At 56.8% G+C, this 24411-nt stretch overlaps 6 protein-coding genes and 4 non-coding genes across 10 annotated transcripts; 4 read left to right on the forward strand and 6 right to left on the reverse strand.

The window, feature by feature from the left end:
* Positions 1-1347: 1347 nt before the first annotated feature.
* BJ171DRAFT_476669 (uncharacterized protein) lies at positions 1348-2990 on the reverse strand (the record flags this gene model as incomplete). The annotated part of the gene is made up of 7 exons (XM_053108844.1): positions 1348-1672; positions 1715-1737; positions 1776-1983; positions 2079-2180; positions 2379-2490; positions 2576-2613; positions 2914-2990. The coding sequence occupies 7 exons, from the start codon at positions 2988-2990 to the stop codon at positions 1348-1350; spliced, it is 885 nt and encodes a 294-aa protein (XP_052964542.1).
* A 1150-nt stretch (positions 2991-4140) lies between these two features.
* On the reverse strand, positions 4141-6453 carry BJ171DRAFT_514283 (concanavalin A-like lectin/glucanase domain-containing protein). Its single transcript, XM_053111817.1, has 5 exons — positions 5965-6453; positions 5681-5744; positions 5124-5433; positions 4795-5038; positions 4141-4596 (listed from the first exon to the last, which is right to left on the reverse strand). Exons 1-5 carry the CDS (start codon positions 6256-6258, stop codon positions 4279-4281), a joined length of 1230 nt encoding a protein of 409 aa, XP_052964543.1. The 5' UTR covers positions 6259-6453; the 3' UTR covers positions 4141-4278.
* Positions 6454-6971: 518 nt separating this feature from the next.
* BJ171DRAFT_600923 (uncharacterized protein) lies at positions 6972-8821 on the reverse strand. Its single transcript, XM_053115049.1, has 3 exons — positions 8169-8821; positions 7521-7986; positions 6972-7443 (listed from the first exon to the last, which is right to left on the reverse strand). Exons 1-3 carry the CDS (start codon positions 8484-8486, stop codon positions 7205-7207), a joined length of 1023 nt encoding a protein of 340 aa, XP_052964544.1. The 5' UTR covers positions 8487-8821; the 3' UTR covers positions 6972-7204.
* A 2147-nt stretch (positions 8822-10968) lies between these two features.
* BJ171DRAFT_t209 lies at positions 10969-11042 on the reverse strand. The gene has a single exon. It is a non-coding gene; the product is annotated as a tRNA-Ile (tRNA).
* A 7-nt stretch (positions 11043-11049) lies between these two features.
* BJ171DRAFT_t208 lies at positions 11050-11123 on the reverse strand. Its single transcript has one exon. It is a non-coding gene; the product is annotated as a tRNA-Val (tRNA).
* Positions 11124-11304: 181 nt separating this feature from the next.
* Positions 11305-17780, forward strand: BJ171DRAFT_600924 (male sterility protein-domain-containing protein; the record flags this gene model as incomplete). Its single annotated transcript, XM_053115050.1, has 12 exons — positions 11305-12036; positions 12989-13317; positions 13495-13554; positions 13641-13813; positions 13900-13912; positions 13996-14074; positions 14131-14280; positions 14348-14524; positions 14598-14929; positions 15214-16556; positions 16722-16914; positions 17081-17780. 12 exons carry the CDS (start codon positions 11305-11307, stop codon positions 17427-17429), a joined length of 3930 nt encoding a protein of 1309 aa, XP_052964545.1. The 3' UTR covers positions 17430-17780.
* Positions 17781-18171: 391 nt separating this feature from the next.
* Positions 18172-21050, reverse strand: BJ171DRAFT_444473 (P-loop containing nucleoside triphosphate hydrolase protein). The gene is made up of 3 exons (XM_053108144.1): positions 20814-21050; positions 20574-20693; positions 18172-20445 (listed from the first exon to the last, which is right to left on the reverse strand). The coding sequence occupies exons 1-3, from the start codon at positions 20944-20946 to the stop codon at positions 18308-18310; spliced, it is 2391 nt and encodes a 796-aa protein (XP_052964546.1). The 5' UTR covers positions 20947-21050; the 3' UTR covers positions 18172-18307.
* Positions 21051-21394: 344 nt separating this feature from the next.
* Positions 21395-21476, forward strand: BJ171DRAFT_t204. The gene has a single exon. It is a non-coding gene; the product is annotated as a tRNA-Ser (tRNA).
* Positions 21477-21518: 42 nt separating this feature from the next.
* Positions 21519-21590, forward strand: BJ171DRAFT_t205. The gene has a single exon. It is a non-coding gene; the product is annotated as a tRNA-Pro (tRNA).
* A 223-nt stretch (positions 21591-21813) lies between these two features.
* BJ171DRAFT_600926 (uncharacterized protein) lies at positions 21814-24376 on the forward strand. Its single transcript, XM_053115051.1, has 2 exons — positions 21814-22454; positions 22703-24376. The coding sequence occupies exons 1-2, from the start codon at positions 21905-21907 to the stop codon at positions 24169-24171; spliced, it is 2019 nt and encodes a 672-aa protein (XP_052964547.1). The 5' UTR covers positions 21814-21904; the 3' UTR covers positions 24172-24376.
* The last annotated feature ends 35 nt before the right edge of the window (positions 24377-24411 follow it).

Raw genomic sequence — 24411 nt, forward strand, 5'->3', positions numbered from 1 at the left:
CCATGCAGAGCTTCTGGCCAGATGATCCGACATCACAGACCGAATTGAGACCGATGCAGTCGTAGCTAAACTCGCATGGCTCGTTGAGTCTTCCCGTGACACATACTCCGCGAATACAATCAAGGGCGTTGGGCTGCTGCGATTTGCAGTCATTCAGGGAGCGACAGGGGACCGGATTACCCTGCTGTCCTTGTTGCTGACCACAGGTAGAGTTGGATAAACAGGTCAGATCGACTCTACAGTGATAGTTGTGAGCACATGGTTGCTCGGACTGTCCCGAAGTGCAGATCTGCATCGAACTGACACACATGAATGTGCAGTCGCTATCGCTCTTGCAGGAGGCGGAAGATGTCTCGGGGTATTGCCGCGCTGTAGGTTTGGATCGGCACCAGTGGCAGCACAGCAAAGAGGGGTAGTTAGCACGATATGGCTTTGGAGATACGATAGCGGCACGGGCCACCAAACTCAAGAAACCAACATACCGCCCTCAAGACAGAGTCAACGGGTATTCGCGGAATGATCACAGTGCCGGGTGTGGCGATACTCACGAAGGGCAACCGCCAGCTGCACGATGACCGCGCTGATGTACAATAACACGGCCAGAGCAGCAGAGTGAGCGACCATCATTGCGTGACGATGTCAGGCCGAAGTAGGGTGAATTGTAGGGGGGGGGGCACCAGTACCAAGTCGCCATCGGTGGCACGCCTTGGGCCCAAGCCAGCGCTTCTATACTCGGCGAGCCAATCGAGAAAAGGCGGGAAGCCCACTGCGCGGTATACATATATATTGTTTTTTTGGCGGCGGAAGCCAACAGTGCGCCAAAGCCAGATGGCGGCCATTCCGATCGCAGCGGATCCAAATACAGGATGATCAACAGCAATTTGGCGCGCGCGGGCAAGTGCCCCAGGGGCTGGGCTCATGATGTCCCCCGCACGAACAAGAACCGCTGTGGGGGAGGCAGGACCGAGTCAGCTAGAGGAGACCGAGCCATTCTGACGGCATTGAGTGAGATTTTCCTATGTGAAAGGAGACAATGCCAATAGTACATAAGTGATCCGATTTCCGACGAAACATCAACAATAATATCGGTCCGAGACCCTCCCCCCCCCCTTGTGCCCAAAGGTGTTGACGAATGTGCATTCTCATGGGGCGCAGTAGCGGCTTCCGATGTTGATAGAGCGAAAGCGGCGTGTTCTGATGCCCAGACGGTGACAGCTTCAAGTTGACTCTGCTGGACAGCGCGGTCTCAGCGGCGTCGAGCATACGCATCGACACCAAAGTCGACGCTCGGATCCAACACTAGCGCAACGGTGCCAGGACAAGATATTACACCACGACTCCGATCACCTACTTCCTGCGAGGCGGTTGGTTCCGAATCAGTTTGCTATCCGTCTCCGGCTCGTCCCAATGCTCCTCCGGCGCGGGCATATCCATGGCAAACCCGCGGGAATCGCCTCCTTCTCCGACGCCCAGAGAGGGGCCCTTTCCAAGAGGCGTCTTTCGCCGCGAGGTGAAGGCATCGCCAGATTGTAGATCATTCAGAGATCTCGAAAACGACGGCGCTCGTTGGGGTGCCGGCAACCCAAACGCACCGAGCGAGGCCAGATCCCACTCGTCTTCGATGGGCATAAACAGATCTGAGCGAAAGAGCCGATTCAGCTCACGGTCGACTCTGGATGACAATGCAGTCAGAGGGTAGGCCTTGATCACTAACGATTTGGTAAAGTCATAAATCGCCTGTACACAAATTTTGATCAGCGGGGTCATCGAGATACATGGGCTGGGGGCACACGTGCAATTGGCCGATTAAACTGGCGGGGCGAGCAGACCTCAAAGTACATCCGCTCTTTGGCCGGCTCCTTGCTGTTGGCCGAGACAACAAGCAATAGGAAGCAGTATGCCGTTGCGAAGGCCCGAAGGGAAGACTCCTTGTGTGCGACGGCTTCGTCCAACGTCCACACATTGCTTCCAAAGAGAAGATTTCTTGTTGCGACAGCGCATGCACGATAAGTATCAGGAGCGAAATCGTGTGTGATCCTAGCTGGCGAGCGGCTTCCGAAGGTGCGTTTGCGGCTTACTGGGTGTTGTCTCCAAGTTGTCTCGGGACGTTCGATGGAAAGTCGACTCCGAGGCGATTGGTGGCCTTTTGCTTTTCGAGGTAGTTGACTCGTAAAAACCAGCTGCAGCAAACAAAGGCGTGTCGACGAGTGGTGTGAGCAAACCAGCCCTGTTGTGACAAAGGCGGGGACATACTTCCGCTGGATGGATCAACGAGCCTTCACATGAACCAAGCCACGAGGCGGTGGTGTGGATAGCGAAAGGGCTTATTTGGACGTTGTGCCTCTACGATGAACAGGATCAGCCGGAAATAAGCTCACTTGCAGTACTCGAGAGCAGTGTTGAAGAACTCATCTAGCTGTGTCGAGCTCAGGATCTTGACAAAGCTTTTGGTCATCCGCATTTTGTTGGCGTACTTGTCGAGCATGATTTCTGTTGTATCGGTAAAGCACACAGGAAGCCTTTCCTCAGCAGCTGCGCTTGGATGTTTGGAGACTTATGTCAGCCTGTGACTTACTTTTCGCATCAGTGAAGTCTCGGTTCTGGGAGCCGTCTCTGTGCACAGGTGGGATGCAGAGTGAGCGACCAGAGAGAGAAGCGGAGTGTCCAAATGGCGACGGTATCGGCGATGCCAACGCTATGAAGCAGATAACGGACTTGCCTATATGCGGATGCTCGTGCGGATGGCAGATCAATCCTATATGGCAAAGTCGTCCAAAGGAAAAGGCGGCAGAGAGTGAGAAACACCCTGCTCGGAGTGCCGAGCTCGACTCACGGGATGCAATCTGGCAGCCCCCGAACGACATTTCTCTCGGAACGGCTGCACGAGTTGCCGAACGCGGAGTAGATACAAACCCCGATGCGGGATTGACCTGAGGAAACAGTCCAGTTCCGTCGGCATCGCCGACTTGGTCTTTGGTGGGGTCGGCCATTGGTGCTGAACGCTTGACTTTCGGTACCCTACCCGAGCGACCTGGGCCCGTGGATTTTTTCCATCCAAAGGCTGTTTTGACGGCGATGTGAGTGGGGCTATGATCTGGATTGGTGGTCAGAGAGGCTTGGTTCGGGCTGGTGGCGATTGTCTCGGGGAGCCTGGGCACCGCGGATTCGGTTGTTCGTTGAACCATATATCGAGTGGAAGCAGCACCCCAGGGTCAAAGACAAGGGGCAACGTCGAGTCAAGCAGTGCAGCAGACATCGGGGGTGGTAGTGGGCAGGATACTCTCCGGAGTCGACGGAGAGTGAAGAGCAGCCTTTCCAAATCGAAATGGAACACCCAGACACGTGTGTCGACGGATGTTCGATCGATGCTCCCACCACAAAGCGAACTGGGACGCCTACCCATGCAGTCGGCGATAGCCTGGGTCCGTGTTCGAAGTGATCACTTTGGCAACCTCCGAGTGGAGAGATCGGGCCGCCCTCTGTCCACAATCGCCCTGCACGCAGTGATCATGTGGCGCCACATTGACACTGCGATTCCGCACTACACGGCAGCTGGAACTGCAGCACTGCATCGTAGCAATGGATGGGTGGGTATTCAGAACCCAGAAACAAGCGATAGCCCTGCTCAAAACGGGATGTCCCGTTCCCGTTCCCGTTCCCGTTCCCGTTCCCGTTCCCGTTCCCGTTCCCGTTCCCGTTCCCGTGTGAGTGCGTTTACAGCTTGCTCGAAGCAAAACGGGATATGGAATTGCACTCCTGTCTCCGCTGATCATCTAGTTGTTCGTTGCTTTGGGAACACACATGGTCGATTTCCGGTCGCGCCGATTGACTGGAATCGATGTCACAGTTGGGACTATGGTGCATGCGTTCGACCCTCTGCTCTGGACAGCTCTGTGCAAATATGGTTTCTTGTCGCCGAGATGGCTAGGTCGAACGAGTCGCTCGCCGTGTGTTCTGGGACATGGCCACCTCTGGTGATGGTGGGATTGCCCTAAATGCTTGGCGAATCCGGGATTCATGTGTTGGAGAAGCACATCCCTTTCCCTGTTTCCAGGGGCCATTCCCAAAGGCATCTCCAAAGACAATCACAAAGGCAGTCACAATCTCGGTCTCCTTAGATACTCAGAACAGGGTGCCCCATTTCGTTTTCGACTCGCTGTATTATCAAGGAGATAGCCAAAGTAGCAACAACGGCGTGAAAAGCGCCGATCGGCCTCGGCATCGTCAAGGCCTTGGGCAATTAGCTCAGTTGCCCTCTATTTCACCATCTCGGTACCTTTACCCTTGGCGAGCAAATAGCGCCGCCCAGAATGCAACCAGCATCAGCATCCAGTTGAAGGGAGTAAGTTGCAGCTGGCCCGCCCCGCTGGTATGTCGGTTGGCGGTTCGTGGATCGACAAAGGACGACGGTACAGGCGAAGGGCCGCTGCCGGGGCTGAGGTTGGAGGTGTTGGTGTTGGGGACCAGGAAGGGATTGGTTTCGCCAGGGACAGTGCCGTCGGCATTCATAGGCACGCCAACGATGCCTCGTCCGGCCCGCTGGTCGGGAGTATCGGCTGGCCACTTTGGAACAGGTTGGTCCTTGTCGTCGTAACACTGTGAAATAACAGGGCAGCCATGTCGAGCGATGTTGTCGTGGATACAGGCCGATCCGATCAGGACCGTAGACAGGGGAGGGATTAGCGACGCTGGGTATGGCAAGCACCTCGGAACCTATCTATGCCCGCCTCCAAGGCAGACCGAGACGGCCGCTCTGCCAAGGAAGTATTGCTCAAACGTAGCGTGACGACGTACCTGGACTTGGACATATTCGAAGATGGCGTACCGACCGTAATTCGGGTCAGCACCGCTCCAGTCGGTTGCGCCGCCGGCCCACTCCCGTGTGCGATCGGAATCGCCGGCGTCCCAAAGGGAGAACTGGATGAGGGATGGTGTTGTAGGATACCAGTATTGAATGAGGCCACTCTGGACTTGCTTGGACTGTTTGCCGTCGCCGGCCTTTGTGAAAATCTTTTGGACGACGCCGTCGATAGAGTACCTGTGGCCAAGCAGACGAGGCTGGTGTTGGATGCATGTGCGATACCGATACACGAGGTTTCTTCAGTGTAACTACATCAACGTACGTGATCTGGTTGTGGGTCCAGTCCATTTCATAGATGTGCCAGTCGTCGAAGGCGCCCGAGGGCACAAAGGCCCCGTAGTGAGTGCCCTTTTCGGGGTCGAGCTTGGTCAGGTTCCAAGGAGACTGATCTTGGTACTGGTGGTAAAAGACGTTGCTCTGAGACTGGCCCTTGACCATTTCCCAGTCGATTTCGTCTCCAATATCGGACATTGTGATGAAGGACGTGACAAAGCCGATCTGACGCACGGCCTTGAGGCGGGCGGTGATCTTGCCGTACAGGATATAGCGAGTCGATGAAACACGGGTACTGGCTGTGAGATTGCAGAGACAGACGGGATGTCAGACGGGGTGTCAGCGGCGACTGCACGCAGGGATAAGGGCAGCGACCCTGATGGCGTTAGGTTGGCAGGTGGAGTTGCAACCATGCATCAAGAGGAGGGGCACCAGAGAGGACGATCGGAGATGGAGGACATGGTTCGGTCGGCGAGTCAATCGTGATGATTCCGGATCTGCCAGCGTCTCGAGGAGGATATCCGCGGAGCTAGAGCGGCGACTTACATCCATACGGGTTGAGAGTGTCCGGCGGCTTGGCCGAGAGCATGAGCCCACCCGTTGCACCAAACTGGTTACGGATGAGCATCAGAGGTGGGATGGAAGTCAGCGACGATGCATGCAAATGAGAGGATGCGCATGGAGATGTCACATCGGCAGCGACTTTGAAGATGCCACCAGCGACATCATCGGCGAGAACAGGCACCAAGTGGCCATGCAGCAGCGGCGGCAGCAACAACAACAGCGACACCAACGACAGCAACGACAGCAACGACAGCAGCGACACTCACTGTGACCAGGTCCTTGGCGTGATCGATGGTCCAGTCGTAGACGGTATAGTCGATCAGCGGAGGGGCTCCTCGGCGCTCGGGGTTGGTCGGTGCCGGGGCGGCGATGCGGGAAGGATCCTTGAAATCATACCGAGCCGAGATGCAGTTGCCGACCACGCTGGGTGGGTCGGTGGACGAGGTCGCAGCAAGGGCGAAGCCGGATCTCGGGGTCGCAGCTCCGAAGCGGCTCTGGCCCTGGGATGAACCGGACTGGGGTGTGGTATTGGCAGAGGAAGTCACAGCGGGAGAGGTCATGGCGGGGCCGGGGGGATGCAAGTTCGGAGACGTGGTAAGAGAGGGGAGCAAGAAGCGGCTGGACGAACGAGCGGATGAAGACGAGAGAACGAAGACGAGAGATTTAAGGGCAACGGACGGCAAAGCGGCAACAGAGATACAGCGGTGCGGCTCTGTATGTCTGTGCAACGTGCTGCTGGGCACAGGTGTGGTGTGGTATTACTGTGTGATGTGATTTGACTCTGTGCTTTATCGCTGGGCTGGACCGCGTACGATTTTGGGCTGGGTGAGTTGTGGAGCAAGAGCAAGGGCGTCGGTGGGGGCTGTGCTGTGGTGGTGGGAGCGAAGAGATACTCGCCCAATGCTCCCCTCCAACTCTTGCTGGCAGCCCTGATCACCTCCACTCCAGGCCAAGGTTGACGAGGTCGACAAGCTGCTGCGTCCGGAGGCTGTGCTATGCAAGGCTTTGAGTTGCACTTTGTTCGGAACAGAGCGAGGCAGTGTGTCCCCGAGTCATGGGCAATCCAGTGGCTCTGGTGTCGCTTGGGCGCCTTCAGTGATCGCCGGGTGTGTGATATAATCCGACTGCGCCGTGCTTATCGAAACGAGACTATGTGTCCCAGTGTCCATTCACCCTGACCACTCTGGCCCGACCTCCGGGATCTGCCGAGTTCAGTGGTTCAAGTTTCGGACAGCAAGGCGAGCGAGCCAGCCTCCATCTCCAGATTCAAGGGTCAAGGGGAACATACAAGTCGTATATTTGCAGATGCAGTCAATGCATCCCAACACACGAGCACAGCAGCATTCAGTAGCAAGTACACATTAGCGACAACGGCATAGAAGGTTGGTTCGAAGTGGGAGTCGGGGTGGCGAGAACTTGGTGGTCATGGCGTCGAAGCATCATTGTCCGTCAAAGGGCGCAGTCCTCGGGCAGCCACTGGACTGACGGCCAGATGGATGAGGTTTCTCAGTTGCCGCCAGAGGTGGTGAAGCCATAGGTCTGGTCGGTCGAGCCAATGCCGCACTGGCCGTATGCGATCCAGAAGAAGCCGTCAGTGCCCCAGGTGGTGGTCCAGGAGTTCTTGCAGAGCCAGGCCTGGTTGCCCTCGTCCCAGCCGACGATCGAGACAGCGTGGCCGCCCTCCTGCTGGTCGGACTGCTGTGTGTAGATCTGGTTGTTGGAGCAGCAGTTCATAAAGTCTTGGTCTGTTGGGAGCAAGGGAGAGTGTGGTGAGTCGGTGCCATGTCCACCCAGATGCACTGTTGCATGTGCAGGTACTTACAGACAGTGAAGGCAGTCACCACGGCGCCGTAGGTCATGATGTGCTGTTTGATCTCGTCGACGCTGCCGAACGAGGCCACCGAGAGCCCGCTGGTGCGCTGGCAGCTGCTGTCGTCGCACTGCTGATCCTGACCGTCGCCGGCGGTGTAAGGGAAGCAGTCGGCCGAAACGACGCCGTTCTGGGCAATGTCGTTGGCCGCCTGGCCGGTCTGCCAGCCAGTGCTGCAGGAGGCGCCGTCACCCGAGCCAAGACAGAAGAAGAGATCGGCGGTCGAGACCTCGATGCTGTTGCCGGTCTGGCTGAGGAAGGTGCTCTCGACGGTGGCAGCCGAGGAGAAGGCAACGCAGCTGCCGCACTGGCCCTGGTCCTTGATGGACGAGACCCAGTTCTTGTTGCGGGAATCCCACGAGTCGGGGAGCATGGCGGCTCGGACGGCAGCGGTGTGGATATCAGAGGCGTTGCTGCCCTGGGTGGGGAAGACCACAGACGCCGGTCAGTGCAACGGCAGAGCGATGCAGAGCGGGCCGGTATCGATGTGGAGTGTGCCAAGCATCGATCGACCATCCACCAGGCATCAGCTGAACACTCGCCAGGCATCGCAGCAGCAACAGCAGCCACTTGCGGCATTGCATCGGACAGACCACTTACAAAGACCGTGGTGGCAAGCGACTCGATGTTGTCATCGGTCATGGTGAAGCTGGCCATGTTCTTCTTGTTGGACTTTGTGTGGGTCTTGACCTTCTTGACGAGCTTCTTGAAGGCGGGGTCCTTGCGCTGGGTGGCATGGGCCTGGACCAGAGCCTTGGCATCCTTGGACATGCTGGCCGTGTTCTCGGCAGAGCCGATGACCTTGTCGAGCGACTTGCGGTACTTGTCCCACTTGCCGCCCCGAGGGACAGTGGCAGCCTCGATGGCTCCGGAGAGGGCGAGGAGGGTGGTGAGAGCAAAGCCGAGGTTGACGAGCATGGTGGAGACTGGGAGTGAGGCCAAAGATAGAGAGGCGAGAGGCTGGTCTTGCGATGGAGGCTGGTGTGCCGGTGGTGGTGATGGTCCAGGACAGGCGGGAGCGGTGTCCTTTTATCCCCCAGCGCACATCGGCGCATCGCCAGAGGGCCTGGGAAAGACCATGAGGCATGGGGGCGCGGATCGAGAAGGCCCGGTCGATGGCAGGATGCGGCTGGAGTGTGATTCTCGAGCATGGTGGTTGTGGAATCATCGGGCAGGTCATGCAGCAGCAGGTGGCTCGTGAGAATCGGAAGGAAACAGCGAGCCGACGACCGCCGTGACAATGCCCATGATCCTGCACTTGGATGGGATGCAAAGAAGACGGTGCCTCCGGGACCCAGATGGAGCCGCCACAATGTCCATTCCGCTGGGTGGCTGGGTCTGGTGATCTGCCTTTCGTTTTCCTTGCTGGTCGAGCCTCGCCGGCAGGATGGCCGGCTGCTGAAGCAATTGGGAGACAGCTGCAGAGGCAATTGAAATGCATCAGCACTGGTATGCGCTGCCCGATACAGCAGCATCGGCCGTGTGAGATTCGCCTGGGTCGTCTGCATGAACATGCACTTCGTGGCCAACTGAGAAAGGGCTCGGGGACGGACCGCCTCGGCCCCAGTCTCCATCTGCTGCGGATGGCTGGTCAGCAGCATTGGCACTTTCCGGCGGAGCTGTGGGCTGACTGTGTCGAAGCAACCGTGGGGCTGGCATGCAGTTGATGGGAAAGACCAAGGACCATGGAAACGGGCCGCATGACGACGGGGCCACCGAGCGAGAAAGACACTGGCGCATGACCTCGAGCCGATCCAGAGGAAAGCGGCAGGCGAGCCACCGAAAAAGCAAGGCGCATTCGGCTGACATGGCGGAAAGTCGCCAGGACAAGCGGCATCCGGGATCCTGTCGATTCGGCATCTGGCCCCATGGGAGTCTGTGTCCCGAGATCATGCATCGCAGCGGCTGGGCATGTTGATGCCGGTGTCGAGCCCCGTCGGCGCCCCGCACTGGTTCCCATCGTGGAACCAGCCCATCCTCGGATGCCATCGACCTCAGGTGATCAATCTGCCCGTCTGGCGGCTTGCCTGCGGCCTGCCGATGGATGCTGTCGTTTAGCGAGATGTGGTGCTCGGGCAAGACCTCCTTTGCCGACTCGCTTAGAAGGAAATGGGGCTGGTGCCCAGCTGCATATTGCGTGGGCCGCAGTGACAGCCGTGACTTGTGCAGAGGGCAGTCATGAGGCAGAGGGCAGTGGGTTGATGGTTGGTCTGTCTCATCTGCCGTCGCATCCGAGGTATCGGAGCCATTGCATCGGCACCGTGAGTATCGACGAGTCACTTGCTGGCATCGCCCTCGCAAGATCGCTGGTCCGGATTGCACGATGGGCGAATTGTCGACTCGGTGAGCAATGTGGATGGGCAGTGTGAATGGGCAGTGTGGATGGACAATGCCGAGATAGGCGATGGAATGCGCTGGCTTGGAAGTGCAGAGATGCAACAATGGAGGAATCAGCGAGCGTGGCTCATGGCGAGAGACTTTGGTGATCATCAGTTGAGCCTCGATCGTGATGTGCCAGAGGACGACTCTGCTTTGGATTATCTGATGTTCCCAAGACGGAGACTATCCAACAACCACAGCTATTGTTTCATAAGAATGGAGCCCAGCCAGTGACTCTAGCCGCGATGTGATGGTTCTGTCCTCAGCATTGAATGAATCGCCAGGTCTCTTAATCTACTCACGATCCTACAAAGTTTGAAGGACGCCACGTAGTGCGGATATGCGTGAGTCAAGCAGACGGCATGGCTCGACGGATGCATGTCTGATCTGGATGCATTGGAGTACTGACTCGCTTGGGGGAGAGAATGTCCACTCAGGTTTGGTTTCAGCTGATGATGGCAATGGCCATTGGCGACAGCGAGGATGATATTGGAGTGAGAAGATGTATTCACAGACAATCTGGTGGGAAGACACCACCATGAATTGGTGGACCAGCGAGCCACGGCTGATGAGACAAAGACCGTCGAGACAAACGACAGGGATCAGACTGACGTGAAGGAGTGAATGGAATACAACACGAGTAGATAGGATATGGCTGGGAATGTGACAACAATCAGACGATGCGAGTGGCAACGGGGACCAGGACAGGGTTGTTCAATCGATTGATGCCTGACAATCTCGGAACATCATGGAATGCCATTCGCCGTGGCTGTGGATAGTGTCTGTGCAGTGGTGTCGGTGTGGAGAGCCTGGATGAAGTGCAGCGAGATGGATCAAGGCTGTGGCAGATGGGAGACACGAGCGTGAGCGAGTGGATGATGATCGATGAGAGTCGGAGGAACGAAGGATTAGGCAGAGAGAACAAGAGTAGGAATGTGAATACAGCAGTGGAGTGAGTGTGGCAATCAAAATGGATGGGAACATGGATGGAATGGAGTGAAAACAGAGAAGGGAAGCAAAATGCTCCGCACAGGGATCGAACCTGTGACCTTGGCGTTATTAGCACCACGCTCTAACCAACTGAGCTAGCGGAGCGAGAGAATGGTTTCGTCCGGGATCGAACCGGAGACCTTGAGTGTGTTAGACTCACGTGATAACCAACTACACCACGAAACCCCGTGACTTCCAATTACACCGGCTCACTCTATGAAACAGTGCACCCCATTTCGATCATCGAATGTTCCATCAACGGGCTCGACCACAGAGTGATCCAGGATTCCATGCATCCCACGCTCCCACGCGCGTTGCGGGACTGACCGCACGGATGCCAGTGATATCAGTCGCTCAAGCCCGAAGAATGTTCCTCTGGCGGGTCGGAGGTTTCCCTCCCAAACCTGACGGAGCGTGCAGAAAGCCCGGACCCAATGGTCCCAAAATCCCGGTGAACAGGAAACATGCGTCGGAATGTGTCCGAGCCAAGAACCGTCTCGAGCAGTATGTACATCCTGCGAGGATCCCCGAAGGCATCACGTACATCGACCTTGCAATCGACGCACTCCCCAAACTGGCTCGAGTGCCTGCAAGACCAGCCACCATCGACCAGGAAAAACTGAGCAAATGGCGTGCCAAACGCGAACGAATCCTCAACAACAGACCAGCGATCTGGCTGGATGTCGTGGCGGTGTTGGATGACAACGTAACCGAATGTCTGTCGTGGACAACTCGCAGCGTCGTCACCGAAACTCGACTCTTTGAGATCGTCAATGCCTATGGCTGGCCCGTCATGTTCGAGACCCGCGAGCGATTCAAGGCCCTGCTTTACCGACCGTCGCTGCCCAACGGCTCGTCGATGCTGACGCTCATGCATCTGATCCTGAGCATGTCCTTCCTGGTCGACAACACCAACACCCGGTCGATCTGTCCGGCCCTCGGTTCCCAGGCCGGGAGGATCGCCGGGCGAGGGCTGCTGTACCTGACCCACATCGGGTATCTGCCACCTCCTCCGAACCCTCCGTCGCCGCTGAGACCCGAGGAGCACCCGCGGCCAACATCTTCCGTCCCGACACCCACAACTAGCTCGGTGGTGGAGGTCACTGCATGTTTGGCAGTGCCATTCATGGTGCATCCCATGCACAGCCATGGTCCTTCACTTGCACGGTGCCTCACAACTCCCTGACACACACTCCTGATCTATCGCTTCGGAGTCTGTGCACGACATCCAGAGCTTGCCAATGTGTCCCACTCTCACCCCGTCCACATACCCCGATGTCGCCCCAGTCGCCCTGTCGGCAATTGACTGTCTGTCCTGGTCAATATCACAGCCATATTGGATTCTCCATGCGACTCCTCCGTCTGGTGTCAGTGCTGGTTGCGAGTACTTGTGGACGGAGACAGGGTTGCTGATGCAACAGATCGAGCCGCATTCATTCGATGCAAAGGGGGAGACATTCTCGAGCCACCACGGCAGCCGCCCTGCTGTCTCGCATCCTGTTTCCTCGTTTGCTGCCCCGTTCGGCAGCACCACACAACTCGCCAATCGCAGCGAGAATCGAACTTGGCAGTCACAGACCCCTCGCCAGCACCAACAAGGACATTGCATCAACAGCAGAGGAAAGGGCAGGAGAAGGCGACCAAGCGACCGGATCGAGTGGTGAGATGCAGGTGGCACCGACGCCTTTCCGCATGGCCAGCAAGGCGAGCTGTGCAATATCCCCCACAACCAGCCACAACCAGCCACAACCAGCCACACCCAGGCCACAGAGGAAGGACAGAGGCCGCCAAATGCAGACCGACTGAGAAGCACAGCCGAGAGTGGGTGTGATGTAATGCTGCTTGCGGCTGTGTCGATGGTCTTGTGCTGAGAGCAACTGTCGGTGTGGTCCGGCAGGAGAAGGAGCCAGGAATATATGAACAGGCCAGCCGGCCTCCTTCGTCGCCCCTGTCTGCTCCATCGCCTCTGTCTTGCTGCTGTCGCTCCGTCGTGGGTGCCGACACACTCGAAGATGGCCCTCCGGTCGCTGATGTGCTGTTTCTCGTCGCAGGACGAGGATGATCCTTCGTTTGGCGATATGCCCAAGACCAAGCCCAATCCTGTTCCACCCGCCGACCCCTTCGACCCTTGGGCGCACCCTGTCGAAGCCTTCATCCGGATGGCCCGCGACGAGCCCGATGCCCTCTGCATCAACACCTACGAGAGCGGCGAGTCCGTGCGCTACTCATACCGCGATGTGTGGAAACATGCATACTCAATCGCCCAGGCTCTCAAGGCGCTTCCTGGCTGGAACGACGACGGCCACGATGCCGTCGGCACCTTCTGCGAAGGCGAGGCGCACTGGGTGTTCTTCTCGCTCGCCGTGTGGATGCTGGGCAAGTGAGTATCGGCCCAGGTGCTGTGATTCGATCTGTCTGTTGCATGGTCCTGGCTGCGGATGTCGCTGCCACCAGTCCAGGGTCAGAAGGATTGGCTGTGGAATGTGCTGTGAGTGAGTCTCCCTCCAGGGATGACAGGCAATAGCCGTGGCTGGCTCACCCACGTATCCATCGACAGGAAAACCCTCAACTTTGGTCTCAAACTTCCCTCACCGGCCCGCAAGACCCTTTGTACGAGGTAGGATCGACATCGTGGCTCGTAATGGTTCTTTTCACTCAGTACCATGAAATACGGAGCTGATTGGTCAATGAAACTGCTCACAGACACTGCATCAAGTACATTCTCCATCAATGCACGAAGCCAGGGCGCACAGAGGGTGTCAAGCTACTTGACTCATCCTGCTTCTCGATCCTGGATGTCATTCCACCCCCTTCTCTTGAGCTCTGCGAACCTCTCGACGAGTTTATTGTCTACCTATGTACCTCAGGGACAACTGGTGAGCTTCATATCGCTGGAGCTCCGTTGGTGTTCATTTTTTTGAATGTATCTTCGTTTTCTGATATTCTGAATCTGAGACTATAGGTATACCTAAAACGTAAGTAGAATCACAGAATTCACTCGACCAGATCATGTTAGTCATAGATGGAAAAATATTTTTCAACAAAAATTTTCTTGCAGGTTCAAATTTTCTCATTTCGGGGCGACAACGGTTCGAGCTTCCATAAAAGATAATTACTCAAGCGTTGGAGTGACCCAGGTATTAAAATTGAAATTCTCTTGAAATTTCGAATTACTGATGGCTATGATTTGTAGCCCCCTTCATTCACAGCAATAATGGGATGCTCTCTCTCGGCGCTCAACTTGAGAGGATCACTGTGGTTTGGAAAACCTTCATATGACAATGTGGAAAAAGTTGAAGGCATCATCAAGATGATGAATGAAGGACTTCAGTTCATGTTTATGGTACTGCAAATATTACACGATGCACGGCAGCGAAATATCATGATCGCTGATATATATCTTTGTTCAGCCTCCGTCCTTCATGAAGTTGATTTTGGATGTTGCTACAAGCCTTAATCCGAATATCCAGTGGGATGGAGTAAAACGTATTCTCCTAGGATCGGAAATCATTCCTCCTAGCATTATAATCGATACGAGAGATCGATGTCCAAATGCTGAATTGCAATTCGTGTATGGATCAAGCGAGGTAATACCGAATTCAGGAGTAAACCCAAGGGGGCAAAACACGCTGACCTTGACTATCAATCATTTCTTCCTAGGCTGGGCTTGTTGGCGCAGCAGCGTACTTTCAACTTGCAGTAAACGAGCCGATCACATTTTCCAAATTGAGATACAAACAAACCAATCCTAGTGTTCGATGCCTTCTCATCGATGATAGGGGCAACATTCTCGACCAACACCAGACCAAGGAAGGAATACTTGTGTATGCGGTCGATCCTAAGCATCCAGCCAAGGATCATCCAAATTTTACAACATCTGATCCAACCGAGAAGCTTGCGACATTTGGCTTCCTCGTGGATGGCTCGCCCCGAGTCTGCACCATGGACTGGGTCGAGATGGTTGGTGAGAACGAGTTCAGTGTTGTTGGAAGGTGAGTCTGGAGACTATTGTGTTCCTGATCCATGAGAACTGCCATCCACACTCTTGGTTCCGATCCTTTTGCTCGCTGGATACTTATCACTCTCATTCTCACACCTCACACCTCACACCTCACACCTCACACCTCACACCTCACACCTCACACCTCACACCTCACACCTCACACCTCACACCTCACACCTCACACCTCACACCTCACACCTCACACCTCACACCTCACACCTCACACCTCACACCTCACACCTCACACCTCACACCTCACACCTCACACTCCAGATTCGACCAGAAGATCAAAGTCAACGGTGTCTATGTCGACTTGAACTACCTCAGGGAGCTTGTCCACAAGCACCTGTCCCAGGTCATCGCCGATTGCTACTTCATCCACACCTCCGAGAGAAAGATCATCTTGCTCTACGTCCTTCAGAAAGGATCCAATCCCGACTTGATCTCGGCCGATATCATTCGAGTCGTCGAGGACATGTTGTTGCTGCTGAACGTCTCCAAGTTCCCCATCCACAACTGCCTCAGGCTCCACGAGCTCCCCTTCAACGACTCGGGCAAGGTCGATCTCAAGAAGCTCAAGCGCATCGCCGAGAACATCGAGCAGTACGGCCAGGCAGTCGATTACCCACCCCTCATGGTCACCAGGACGTTCTTGACCAAGATTGCCTTCAAGATCTCCGAGTTCAGCAGCCAGATCCTGGACAGTCCTGGTCTGTACGGTCGCAACTTTTACATTGGCGGTGTCGGCTTTGACTCGCTGAGCATCGGCCGCCTGGCCATCGCCATCAAGGAGGAGTACGGTGTCGAGATCTCGCCAATGATCCTGCTGTCGAACAGCATGAGTCCCAAGAATGTCGCCCAGCTGGTCGTCGACATTCTCGACGACAAGCTGGTGATTCCGCCGACAATCGATCTGGCTGCCGAGGCTGCCAAACTCGACGATGCGAGTGTGACGGCCGAGGGTTTCCCTCCGTTTGTCTATCCCAAGGAGGTCCGCGGCATCGTCCTGACGGGTGCAACCAGCTTCCTCGGAGCATTCCTGATCTTTGAGCTGGCACACAAGTTCCCTCGGGCCAAGATCTACTGTCTGGCACGAACCGAGACCGAGAAACTGGCCTTCCTCCGCACCTACTCCAACGCCTCGAGGCTGGTGATTGCATCGCGGAACAAGAACGATCCGTGGTATGACGTGCGAGACCGGTGGGTTGGTCTGCGCGGCGACGTTTCCAAGGAGCGATGGGCACTCTCGGACGAGCGATGGAAGGAGATTTGCGAAGAGACCGACATGATTGTGCACAACGCCGCCGAGGTGCACTGGCTCTACAACTATAACACGCTCAAGGCAACAAACGTCCTCAGCACGGTGACGGTGCTGCAGCTGGCCACGACGCACCATCTCAAGGTGGTGCACTACATCTCGACCATCGGGACGATTGCCATGGCCAAGGGCTCCGACAAGCCGCTCGAGGAGAAAATGTACTCCAACTGGAACCTGTCGGGCGGCTACTCGCAGACCAAGTGGGTCTCTGAGCAGCTGATCAACAAGGCACGATCGAGGGGAGTGCCTGCAACCATCATTCGGCCAGCGATGATTGCTGGCGACAGCGGATACGGAGGTGAGCCGTGGTGTGGTGGTGTGGTGGTGTGGTGATGTGGTGGTGTGGTGGAGAGATTCCCTCCTTCGTTCCCTCGACTTGGCCATGGGTTGATGATCTTGTTTGTCGAGTGGCACCCATCCATCGACCGACACTGTTTCTCACCCTGTTCACTCCATCCTCCAGTGTGCAACACAGACGACTATATCTGGCGATACATCGAGGGATGCATCAAGCTCGGCGTTTGCCCGGCAAACGCCAGTCCCGTCACTTGGACCATGGATCCCGTCGACCATGTTGCCAAGGCGATTGCCGAGATTGTCAGCTCGGAGGAGGCGCTGTCCAAGTTTGTGTTCCACATCAGCGACTCGGAGCACAGGTGAGGAGTGCGTGGAGTGGAGTGTGAGTGGAGTATGTGAGTGGGTGTCAGTCGATGCTGTGCTTGGCATTGAGGGTCGCAGATTGACATGTTTGATGGCGGACATCGTGGGCCATCGCAATCACCCCTCACTCACTCACTCACTCACTCACTCACTCACTCGCAGTGTCATCACCGAGAAGCGTGTCTTTGAGATTGCCGATTCCGTTGGCTGGACCGTCCTGCAGGACACTCGCGAAAAGTTCAGGACCATCATCTGGCGCAACCCATCGCCCGATAACCACGCCCTGCTTGCGTTCATGCGGATGCTGATGGACCTGTCCTTCAGGGTCGACAACACCAACACTCGCTCGATCTACCCGACGCCGTGTCCCTCGCCCGAGCTGGTCGTCAGGAAGAGTCTCTTCCACTTGGATCGGGTGTCCTATCTCGACCAGCCCACGGCGGCGGAGACCGAGCTCAAGGACGAGGAGTATCCCGATGTCCGTCCCTTCACCCGCACCGGCCGCCACTGATGTGTCTGTGTGCTGGCTGGGCGGCCGCCATCGGTCGATAGTGGGACATTCGGCTGCCGTGGCCTCCGAGCCTCGAATCAGGTTTCCCGTTTCTTGAACCCCGTTTCCGTTTCCGTTTCCGTTTCCCCTTTTCCGCTTTCCGTTTTACTCAACGTCCGTGAATGAAACACCTCCACCTCCCCGCTTTGTTTCGTGGGCGAGGGCCTGCTCGGTCGTCTCAGTCCAGCTGTTCTGCAAGTCGTCATCGCACAAACAACCAATACACTGGCCGAGGTTTCAGAGTTCCTCCCTCAGTCCCCTCCTTGTGTCTGCGCCGCATCGACCGGCCACTCTTGTTGTCGACCAGGTGCGATGCAACGATTTATTCTTGAGAGACATTGCAACCAACGATCGAACCTGCATCTCATATATATCTCAGGTTCCATCGCCAGCATAGAGATGAACATAAATGCGAGGCTTTGCGTCACTGTTGCTGCCGCTGTTGTTACATCTGATTGCTGTTCGCGATTTCATCGCCGGAAATGTGTTCTTGGGTCCTACTGTTCTGGGGTCGTTGGTTACTCTCGCCAAGGCTAAGAGCTGTCACAGAGAGCAGGAGGACTATCGCCAGGCCAGCAAACTGTGACATGGTATCCGGGGGGGGGCATGATTTTCCACCAACTACCGGATTTCCGCGGCCCAGGCATTTCGCCGTTAATGCTGGTGACTAGTTGCCCATGCCCAATATTCGAGCCTTTGGTAGTTACATTGCTGCATGGCAGTTGCACAGAGTTTATTCATCAATGCTCTCTTGACATAGCAATCAATTCGACTGACCGGGACAAATGGCCAGATCTACTAAACACTCGTAGCACCGTATTCGAACAACCTGGGTGCGCTTAGAATCCACGTACTTCCTCCACAACGTCACGGGCGCGATCCGCTGCCATCAATCCGTAGCCTTGTAGGGTCATGGAAAACGTGCCGTTGCCAGCGGTGAGCCCACGCAGAGCTGTCGAATAGCCTACCATCTCGTTCAGCGGAATCTTGGCCTCGATTATGCGGTAGGCAAAGTCGTCTGTGTCACCCTGGGCATCCATGCCGTCGAGCGTAATGATTTCACCGCGACGCACACCCGAAACATCCTTGGCCACTGCGCCGACCAGCTTCGCGGGCACGCATATCTTGACATTCATGATGGGTTCTAGAAGCTTGGGAGCCAGGGTCTTGATGGCCAGCTGAGTGGCCTTCTGGGCAGCCGCTCGAATCGCTGGCAGCGTTGACAGCTCTGGAGTATATAGCTGAACATGGGTGACTTCGACTCTGGCATTCGTGATTGGGAAACCGAGCAGCGGGCCGCGGCTGAGTGCTCCCTGGATGCCACCATAGAGAGCGGCCGAGATATCGTCGAGCCCGGGGAATCCAGCCTCGGTTCCGTGACCAGATACCCTGGAGGCATCAACACCGGCCAGAACAAGGTTGCCGTCGTCGTCGCCGATCGGAAGCAGCCCGGGGTGCTCAACATTGTCGTCGGGGTTTTGTCGGGGGGTGATTCGCAAGCTGACCTGGGCCTTGGACTTTTTGCCAAAGACCTCGCGGTCATACAGGTAGGTCTCAGTGTGCTCGTCTTGGATCGTCTCGCGGTAGTTGATGCGCACCTGTCCCATCTCGCAGCTGACTTTGCGCTCCTTGAGTCGCTCGGCGAGGATTTCGAGGTGCAATTCGCCCATTCCCGAGATCAACGTCTGCCCAGTTCCCTCATCAACACTGACGTGGAGTGAAGGATCTTCGCGCTGCAGTATCTCCAATGCCTCGGTCAAGGCCTTCTCCTCCGAGACAGACGAGGCCTCGATCGAGCGCACAAAGACCGGCGGTGGGACCGGGATTGGATGCAGTTCCAAACCACGGTGGTCGTTGCTCTGACAGAGAGTGTCGCCGGTCTTGGTCACTTTGAGGCCCAGAATGGCGCACACGTTGCCGGCAGAGCACTCGGGGATTTCCTCGAAATCATCAGCGTAGATCTGCAGAAGCTTGCTGCCACGTTCCTTCTCGTTGCGGGTGACATTCTTGAGCACCGACCGAGCCGCAAGAGTTCCAGAGTAAACACGCACAAAGACCATGGTGCCTCGCTTGGGATCGTGTATGATCTTGAAGGCCAAGGCGCACAGGCTGGGGTCGGAGTGGTGCACAGGCACGGACTCGCCGGTCTTGCGAATAATGCCCTCGGGGGCTGGGCGATCGACGGGAGATGGGAGGTAGTGGATGGCGCCGTCCATGACCGTCTGCACGCCAATGTTTCGGAAGGAGGCACCGCAGTAGACAGGGACGACTTTGCCGGCAAGCGTTAGTCGACGCAGGGCCGCATGTAGGGCCCCTGTCGAGATTTTGGACATGTCCCCGTCGGCTTCGAGGAAGAGGTCCATAAGCTCGTCATCCAACTCGGCCAGGGTTTCGACCATCTTTTGCCGGGCAGCAGTGGCCTCATCAAAGAGGCGCTCCTTTTGGCCAGGTCCAGTCTCGAGCTTTTCACGCCGGACGATGCGGCCGGTTGGGTCTCTGGACCAATCCAGGCGCTCCATCGAAACCAGGTCGATAACGCCTTCAAAGGCCGGACCGCCACTGCCGATGCCCGAGGCCGAGTGGCTCTCGTCCATGACGACGGGCCACTGTACCGGCAACGAAATGCCCCAGCCTCCGAGACGCTTCTCCATGGACCGGACGGAGCGCACAAAATTAGCGCCTTCCCGATCCATTTTGTTGACAAAGGCGATGCGGGGAACTTGGTAACGATTGGCTTGCTTCCAGACGGTCTCGGTTTGGGCCTCCACGCCCGAGACGGCATCGAGGATCACGACGGCGCCGTCCAACACCCGAATCGATCGTTCGACCTCCATGGTGAAGTCGACGTGTCCGGGAGTGTCGATCAGGTTGATTAGATGATCCTTCCAGGCGAGCGGAATGCATGCCGACTGGATGGTGATGCCGCGCTCACGTTCTTGGGGGAGGTAGTCGGTGACGGTCGAGCCTTTATCGACGTCTGTGGAGTCAGCACGCAGACCGAGTTGGTAAACGAGGCAGGTACGAATTAATTAGGTTAGCAGCTCTGGGCTTCATCGGATAAGCCCGAGTACGATAGCGCCGCCCGGTCTGCGCCGATAAGCCGACCTCCAATTTTGCTGGTGTGTCCAGCATAAAAGAGCATGCGCTCGGTGCTTGTGGTCTTGCCAGCATCAATGTGGGCTATGATTCCAAGATTGCGGATGTTCTGGATAGGGAGATTGGGCTCTGGTATGGTGGATCGCAATCGCCAGCCGCACGATCAGTTTTGCAGTCCATTTGTCGGGGACGCACATTCCTCGGCAGCCAGCCACCGATCTGCTGCTAACAGGAGACGGAGATTCTTACGGGATGCATAGAGGCGGTCGCTGCGAGGAAATCGCAATGGAGGGAGAGCGACCTTGGCGCAGCTACTCAGATTCGGCGGGGCAGCCCTGCGGGCCGGCAGAGCCGCACGCAGCAGGAATTGAACGACCGGCATGGCTCAGCTTGAAAGCATGCGTGAGCAGATGTGCGATGCGGACGACGGGATGGATCTGGGCACGGATCAGATGGGGGCGATCGGCCTGAGATCTGGAGGACGAGGATCTGGAGGACGAGGATCTGGACCAAGTGCCGAGAATCGACCAACGAAATGCGTCTGTGTGTGTGTGTGGCTGTCACAAATCCCGACAGGCAAGACAGAGCGAGGAGTGTGGATGAATGGTGTCGGTGAGGACGATCATCGCAGGTCGGTATCGGTGTTATCCATTTCCATCGGTGTCATCCATTGCTGTCTTCCATCGTTGTCTTTCATTGGGGTCTTTCATTGGGGTCTTTCATTGGGGTCTTTCATTGGAGTCTTTCATTGGGGTCGTTCGTGGCTTGCCCAGGCTTGTGTCGTACCAAAAGAGATCAAATAGTATTACAAAATACGCTCGTGCAACAGCGACGCCGTGTCCGAGCGGTTATGGAGCTTGACTAGAAATCAAGTAGGCTTTGCCTGCGCAGGTTCGAGTCCTGCCGGCGTCGGTGGGCTGCGAGTGATTCTCAGTCACGGCAGCGTCTCTCTCTGGCTTCTTGGTACAGTGGTAGCATACTCGCTTAGGGTGCGAGTGGTCCCGGGTTCGATTCCCGGAGAAGCCCTTTTGGGATTTTGTTTTGCCCTGGGTGTCGTCGCCGCCTGTGCGAGAACGCAGACGAAGCCCATTCACATAATAGACACAGGTCGCCGACCATCCGTCGACCACATGGGATCGCTTGGCTGTGGCTTTCTCCTCGCACTTGCCTTTGACAAAAAGGCAAGACGGAAGTGCAAGCCGGAATGGAAAAGGCGCAAGGGCCCGTCACGTTCTTCGCCGTTGCCGTCACCCGCGATCGTTGTCTGGCCGCCCTCTGATCGCCATCGCCGCTGTTGTCTCAACCCCATCAAATCTCCCCTTGTCTGGTCTGCAGCCGCAATGTCCAAGAATCCCATCGATCTCTTTGGTCCTGCCGATGGCCACGATGCTCCCTCCGAGCCGGCCTATCCGCCTTACGAGGACTGGATCATGACCATGTTCCCCCAGCTCTCGGCCCAGGACATTCCTCCCGAACTCTGGCCTGAGCTCTACCAGCATCTGCTCAACCAGACCTTCACCGTCGGCGAGGCCCTCGCCCTGACCTTTGACGAAGACGCCGCTCGCGGAAGCCAGTATGGCCTCGTCACCACCAAGGACATCCCGGCCCTCGGTGCCATCTACCTGTTGGATCACATCTGGTCCTTCCCAAGCGCCGAGATCGCCTTCAGGCAGCTCACCGGCTCGGCACCCCTCCGTGAGCGAGTCGCCAGTCTCCTCGAGCTCGACCACGACTTTGTATCCGAGTCTCCCGCCGCCATCGTCGTTGATGAGATCCTCAAGTCTCTGTGGACCCTGACGGATACCTATACCGTCGGCAACGATCAAGTCACCTTTGTCCTCGACGAGGTGGGCTCGAGGCTGCTTCCCGAGACCTCTGAGGAGCGCCAGGGTATGTGGTCTTGGTTTGGGTGGTGGCACTGTGGTATCGTCGGCCAGATTGCTTGCGGAAGCGAGGCGATCTTGTTGCGAGGCTGCACTTCAAGCAGCTATCTTCGCCCCGTATTATCTTGGGATCGTGATCGGGCCCGCCCCCAGTCGCTTCAGTGTCGCAGCCGTGCTTTGCCCATCGCCTGCCCTGGCCCGTTGCTCTCTACACTGTGCACGCCATGCTTAGTCCCCCTGCGCTGTCCCATCCAGACCAGGGTCCGGCGTTCCAGTGCGCCATCTTCTACGACGCCTTGGTCGACCAAGGATACACCCTGCTGTGGCCCCGAAGAGCTGTTGTCGAAGGCCAAGTCGCCACCTGTGCCAACCTGAGCTTGTCCCGCCGCAAGAAGATTGCTCTCCAGAATGCTCTCTCATGTATGGACGCCTTCGACACCGATATCTCTGAGGACGATGACGAGCCGGAGGCCACCGTCGTCGAGCTGAAAGATACTGCCACCAAGCAGATCCAGAAGCTCAGACAGGTCTTGATCGAGAACGACTACACAGTGCAAGGCGTCGCCCGGCTCCTCAGGATCAGTATCGCCGACACCGCAGTCGGATTCCCCGTCCAGAATTTGAGCGACCCCAAGTTCAGCCTCAAGGCGGCCGAGACTCTGCCGAACACTCCCTTAGCCAATCTCGTCCGGCTCTTCCTGCTCAACATCCCGCTTCCGCTCTCGCACATCGAGCTGCTTTTTGGACACGAGTTTGTCGATCGGCTTGATGTCCTTGGGCTCTTCTTCAGTATCCCTGCAAGCCGAGCCAGTGCCAAGCTGCCTGAGACGCTGTACGCGGCGCTTGTCCAGCTCGCACCCGTTGCCCGCGATACCGTTGTTGCCACGGATCTCTTCCAGACTCTATCAGCGGCATGTGGCTTCGATCCAGTCATGTACATTGGCGTGGATACTCTGGGCTTGCTGAATCTGATCCCGAGATCGCCGCGAGTGCCGAAGCTCTTGGATCTATGCACCGGCTCCGGAGTCCAAGGCATTGTCGCTGCTCGCGAGTGTGCAGATCACGTCTCGCTCGTCGATCTAAACCCACGTGCGGCGCTCTTTGCTCGGTTCAATGCGCATCTGAACGAGGTGGCCGATCGATGTTCCGTCCAGGTTGGTGATCTGTACGAAGATCTGGACGAGGACCTCAAGTATTCGTTCGACACCATTCTCGCCAACCCGCCGTACATCCCCAACGGAGGATCGTCCCGAGGACTCGAGACATACGGCGATGGTGGTGCTGCCGGCGAGGATTTGATCGAGCGGATCGTTGGCGAATCCAAGCGCTATTTGACCAGCTCTGGGCGATTGTTCATGGTCTCGAATCTGGCGAACCCGGAGGCATACGAGGCCAAGATTGTGCGCTGGTGGGATGCCGAAGAGCCCGCCGGCCTGGGCTGCGACAGCATCGTCCTCTATGGCAAGCTGTGGAGCGCCATCGACTATGCAAGCCTGATCCTGAGCCGCGCAGCTTCAGAGGACGTCGTCGTTCAGTACGCCGAGGGTCTTGAACAGCACGGTGTGAAGGCCATGACCAATGGCTTTGTGGTACTCAAGCGAACCGGAGCCAGCACGGCCAACACAAAGACCCAGGTCATGGCGGATCAGATCTGGCAAGAGGTTTCGGGTGGCACGGAACAGGGTTTGGCAGTCGCGGCCCGTGTTGGCGAGTTTCTCCGCTGAACGACTCTGGCCATGTGCAGACGCTATTAGAGCGTCGAATGGGCTCGGCTCGAGCTCTGATCCGAAACAAACACCACCGCCGTACATTGCAGCGATCCACACATCGAGACAGGACGCCACAGCTCACGGATGGCTTTTGAGCGCTGAACGATGTGGATCGGCGCTCACGCCCCCAATATAATCCGCCCGTCGCAGCGATCCAGTGTTTTGTTCTTTACCATGCGTCGTCCTCCCTCGTCT

Source organism: Polychytrium aggregatum (assembly GCF_025602895.1).
Source record: "Polychytrium aggregatum strain JEL109 chromosome Unknown BJ171scaffold_31, whole genome shotgun sequence".
Lineage (NCBI taxonomy): Eukaryota > Fungi > Chytridiomycota > Chytridiomycetes > Polychytriales > Polychytrium > Polychytrium aggregatum.

Coding starts and splice junctions, on each gene's coding strand:
- BJ171DRAFT_514283 (XM_053111817.1), bottom strand. CDS start 6,258: ATGACCTCTCCCGCTGTGACTTCCTCTGCCAATACCACACCCCAGTCC. Junction 5,434..5,680: donor CACTCTCAACCCGTATGGAT/GTAAGTCGCCGC, acceptor GCAATCTCACAG/CCAGTACCCGTGTTTCATCG. Junction 4,597..4,794: donor TCGAATATGTCCAAGTCCAG/GTACGTCGTCAC, acceptor GTTATTTCACAG/TGTTACGACGACAAGGACCA.
- BJ171DRAFT_600923 (XM_053115049.1), bottom strand. CDS start 8,486: ATGCTCGTCAACCTCGGCTTTGCTCTCACCACCCTCCTCGCCCTCTCC. Junction 7,987..8,168: donor CGCTTGCCACCACGGTCTTT/GTAAGTGGTCTG, acceptor TTCCCCACCCAG/GGCAGCAACGCCTCTGATAT. Junction 7,444..7,520: donor GGTGACTGCCTTCACTGTCT/GTAAGTACCTGC, acceptor TGCTCCCAACAG/ACCAAGACTTTATGAACTGC.
- BJ171DRAFT_444473 (XM_053108144.1), bottom strand. CDS start 20,946: ATGCCGGTCGTTCAATTCCTGCTGCGTGCGGCTCTGCCGGCCCGCAGG. Junction 20,694..20,813: donor CGACCGCCTCTATGCATCCC/GTAAGAATCTCC, acceptor CCACCATACCAG/AGCCCAATCTCCCTATCCAG. Junction 20,446..20,573: donor ACACACCAGCAAAATTGGAG/GTCGGCTTATCG, acceptor CTGACTCCACAG/ACGTCGATAAAGGCTCGACC.
- BJ171DRAFT_600926 (XM_053115051.1), top strand. CDS start 21,905: ATGTCCAAGAATCCCATCGATCTCTTTGGTCCTGCCGATGGCCACGAT. Junction 22,455..22,702: donor GACCTCTGAGGAGCGCCAGG/GTATGTGGTCTT, acceptor TGTCCCATCCAG/ACCAGGGTCCGGCGTTCCAG.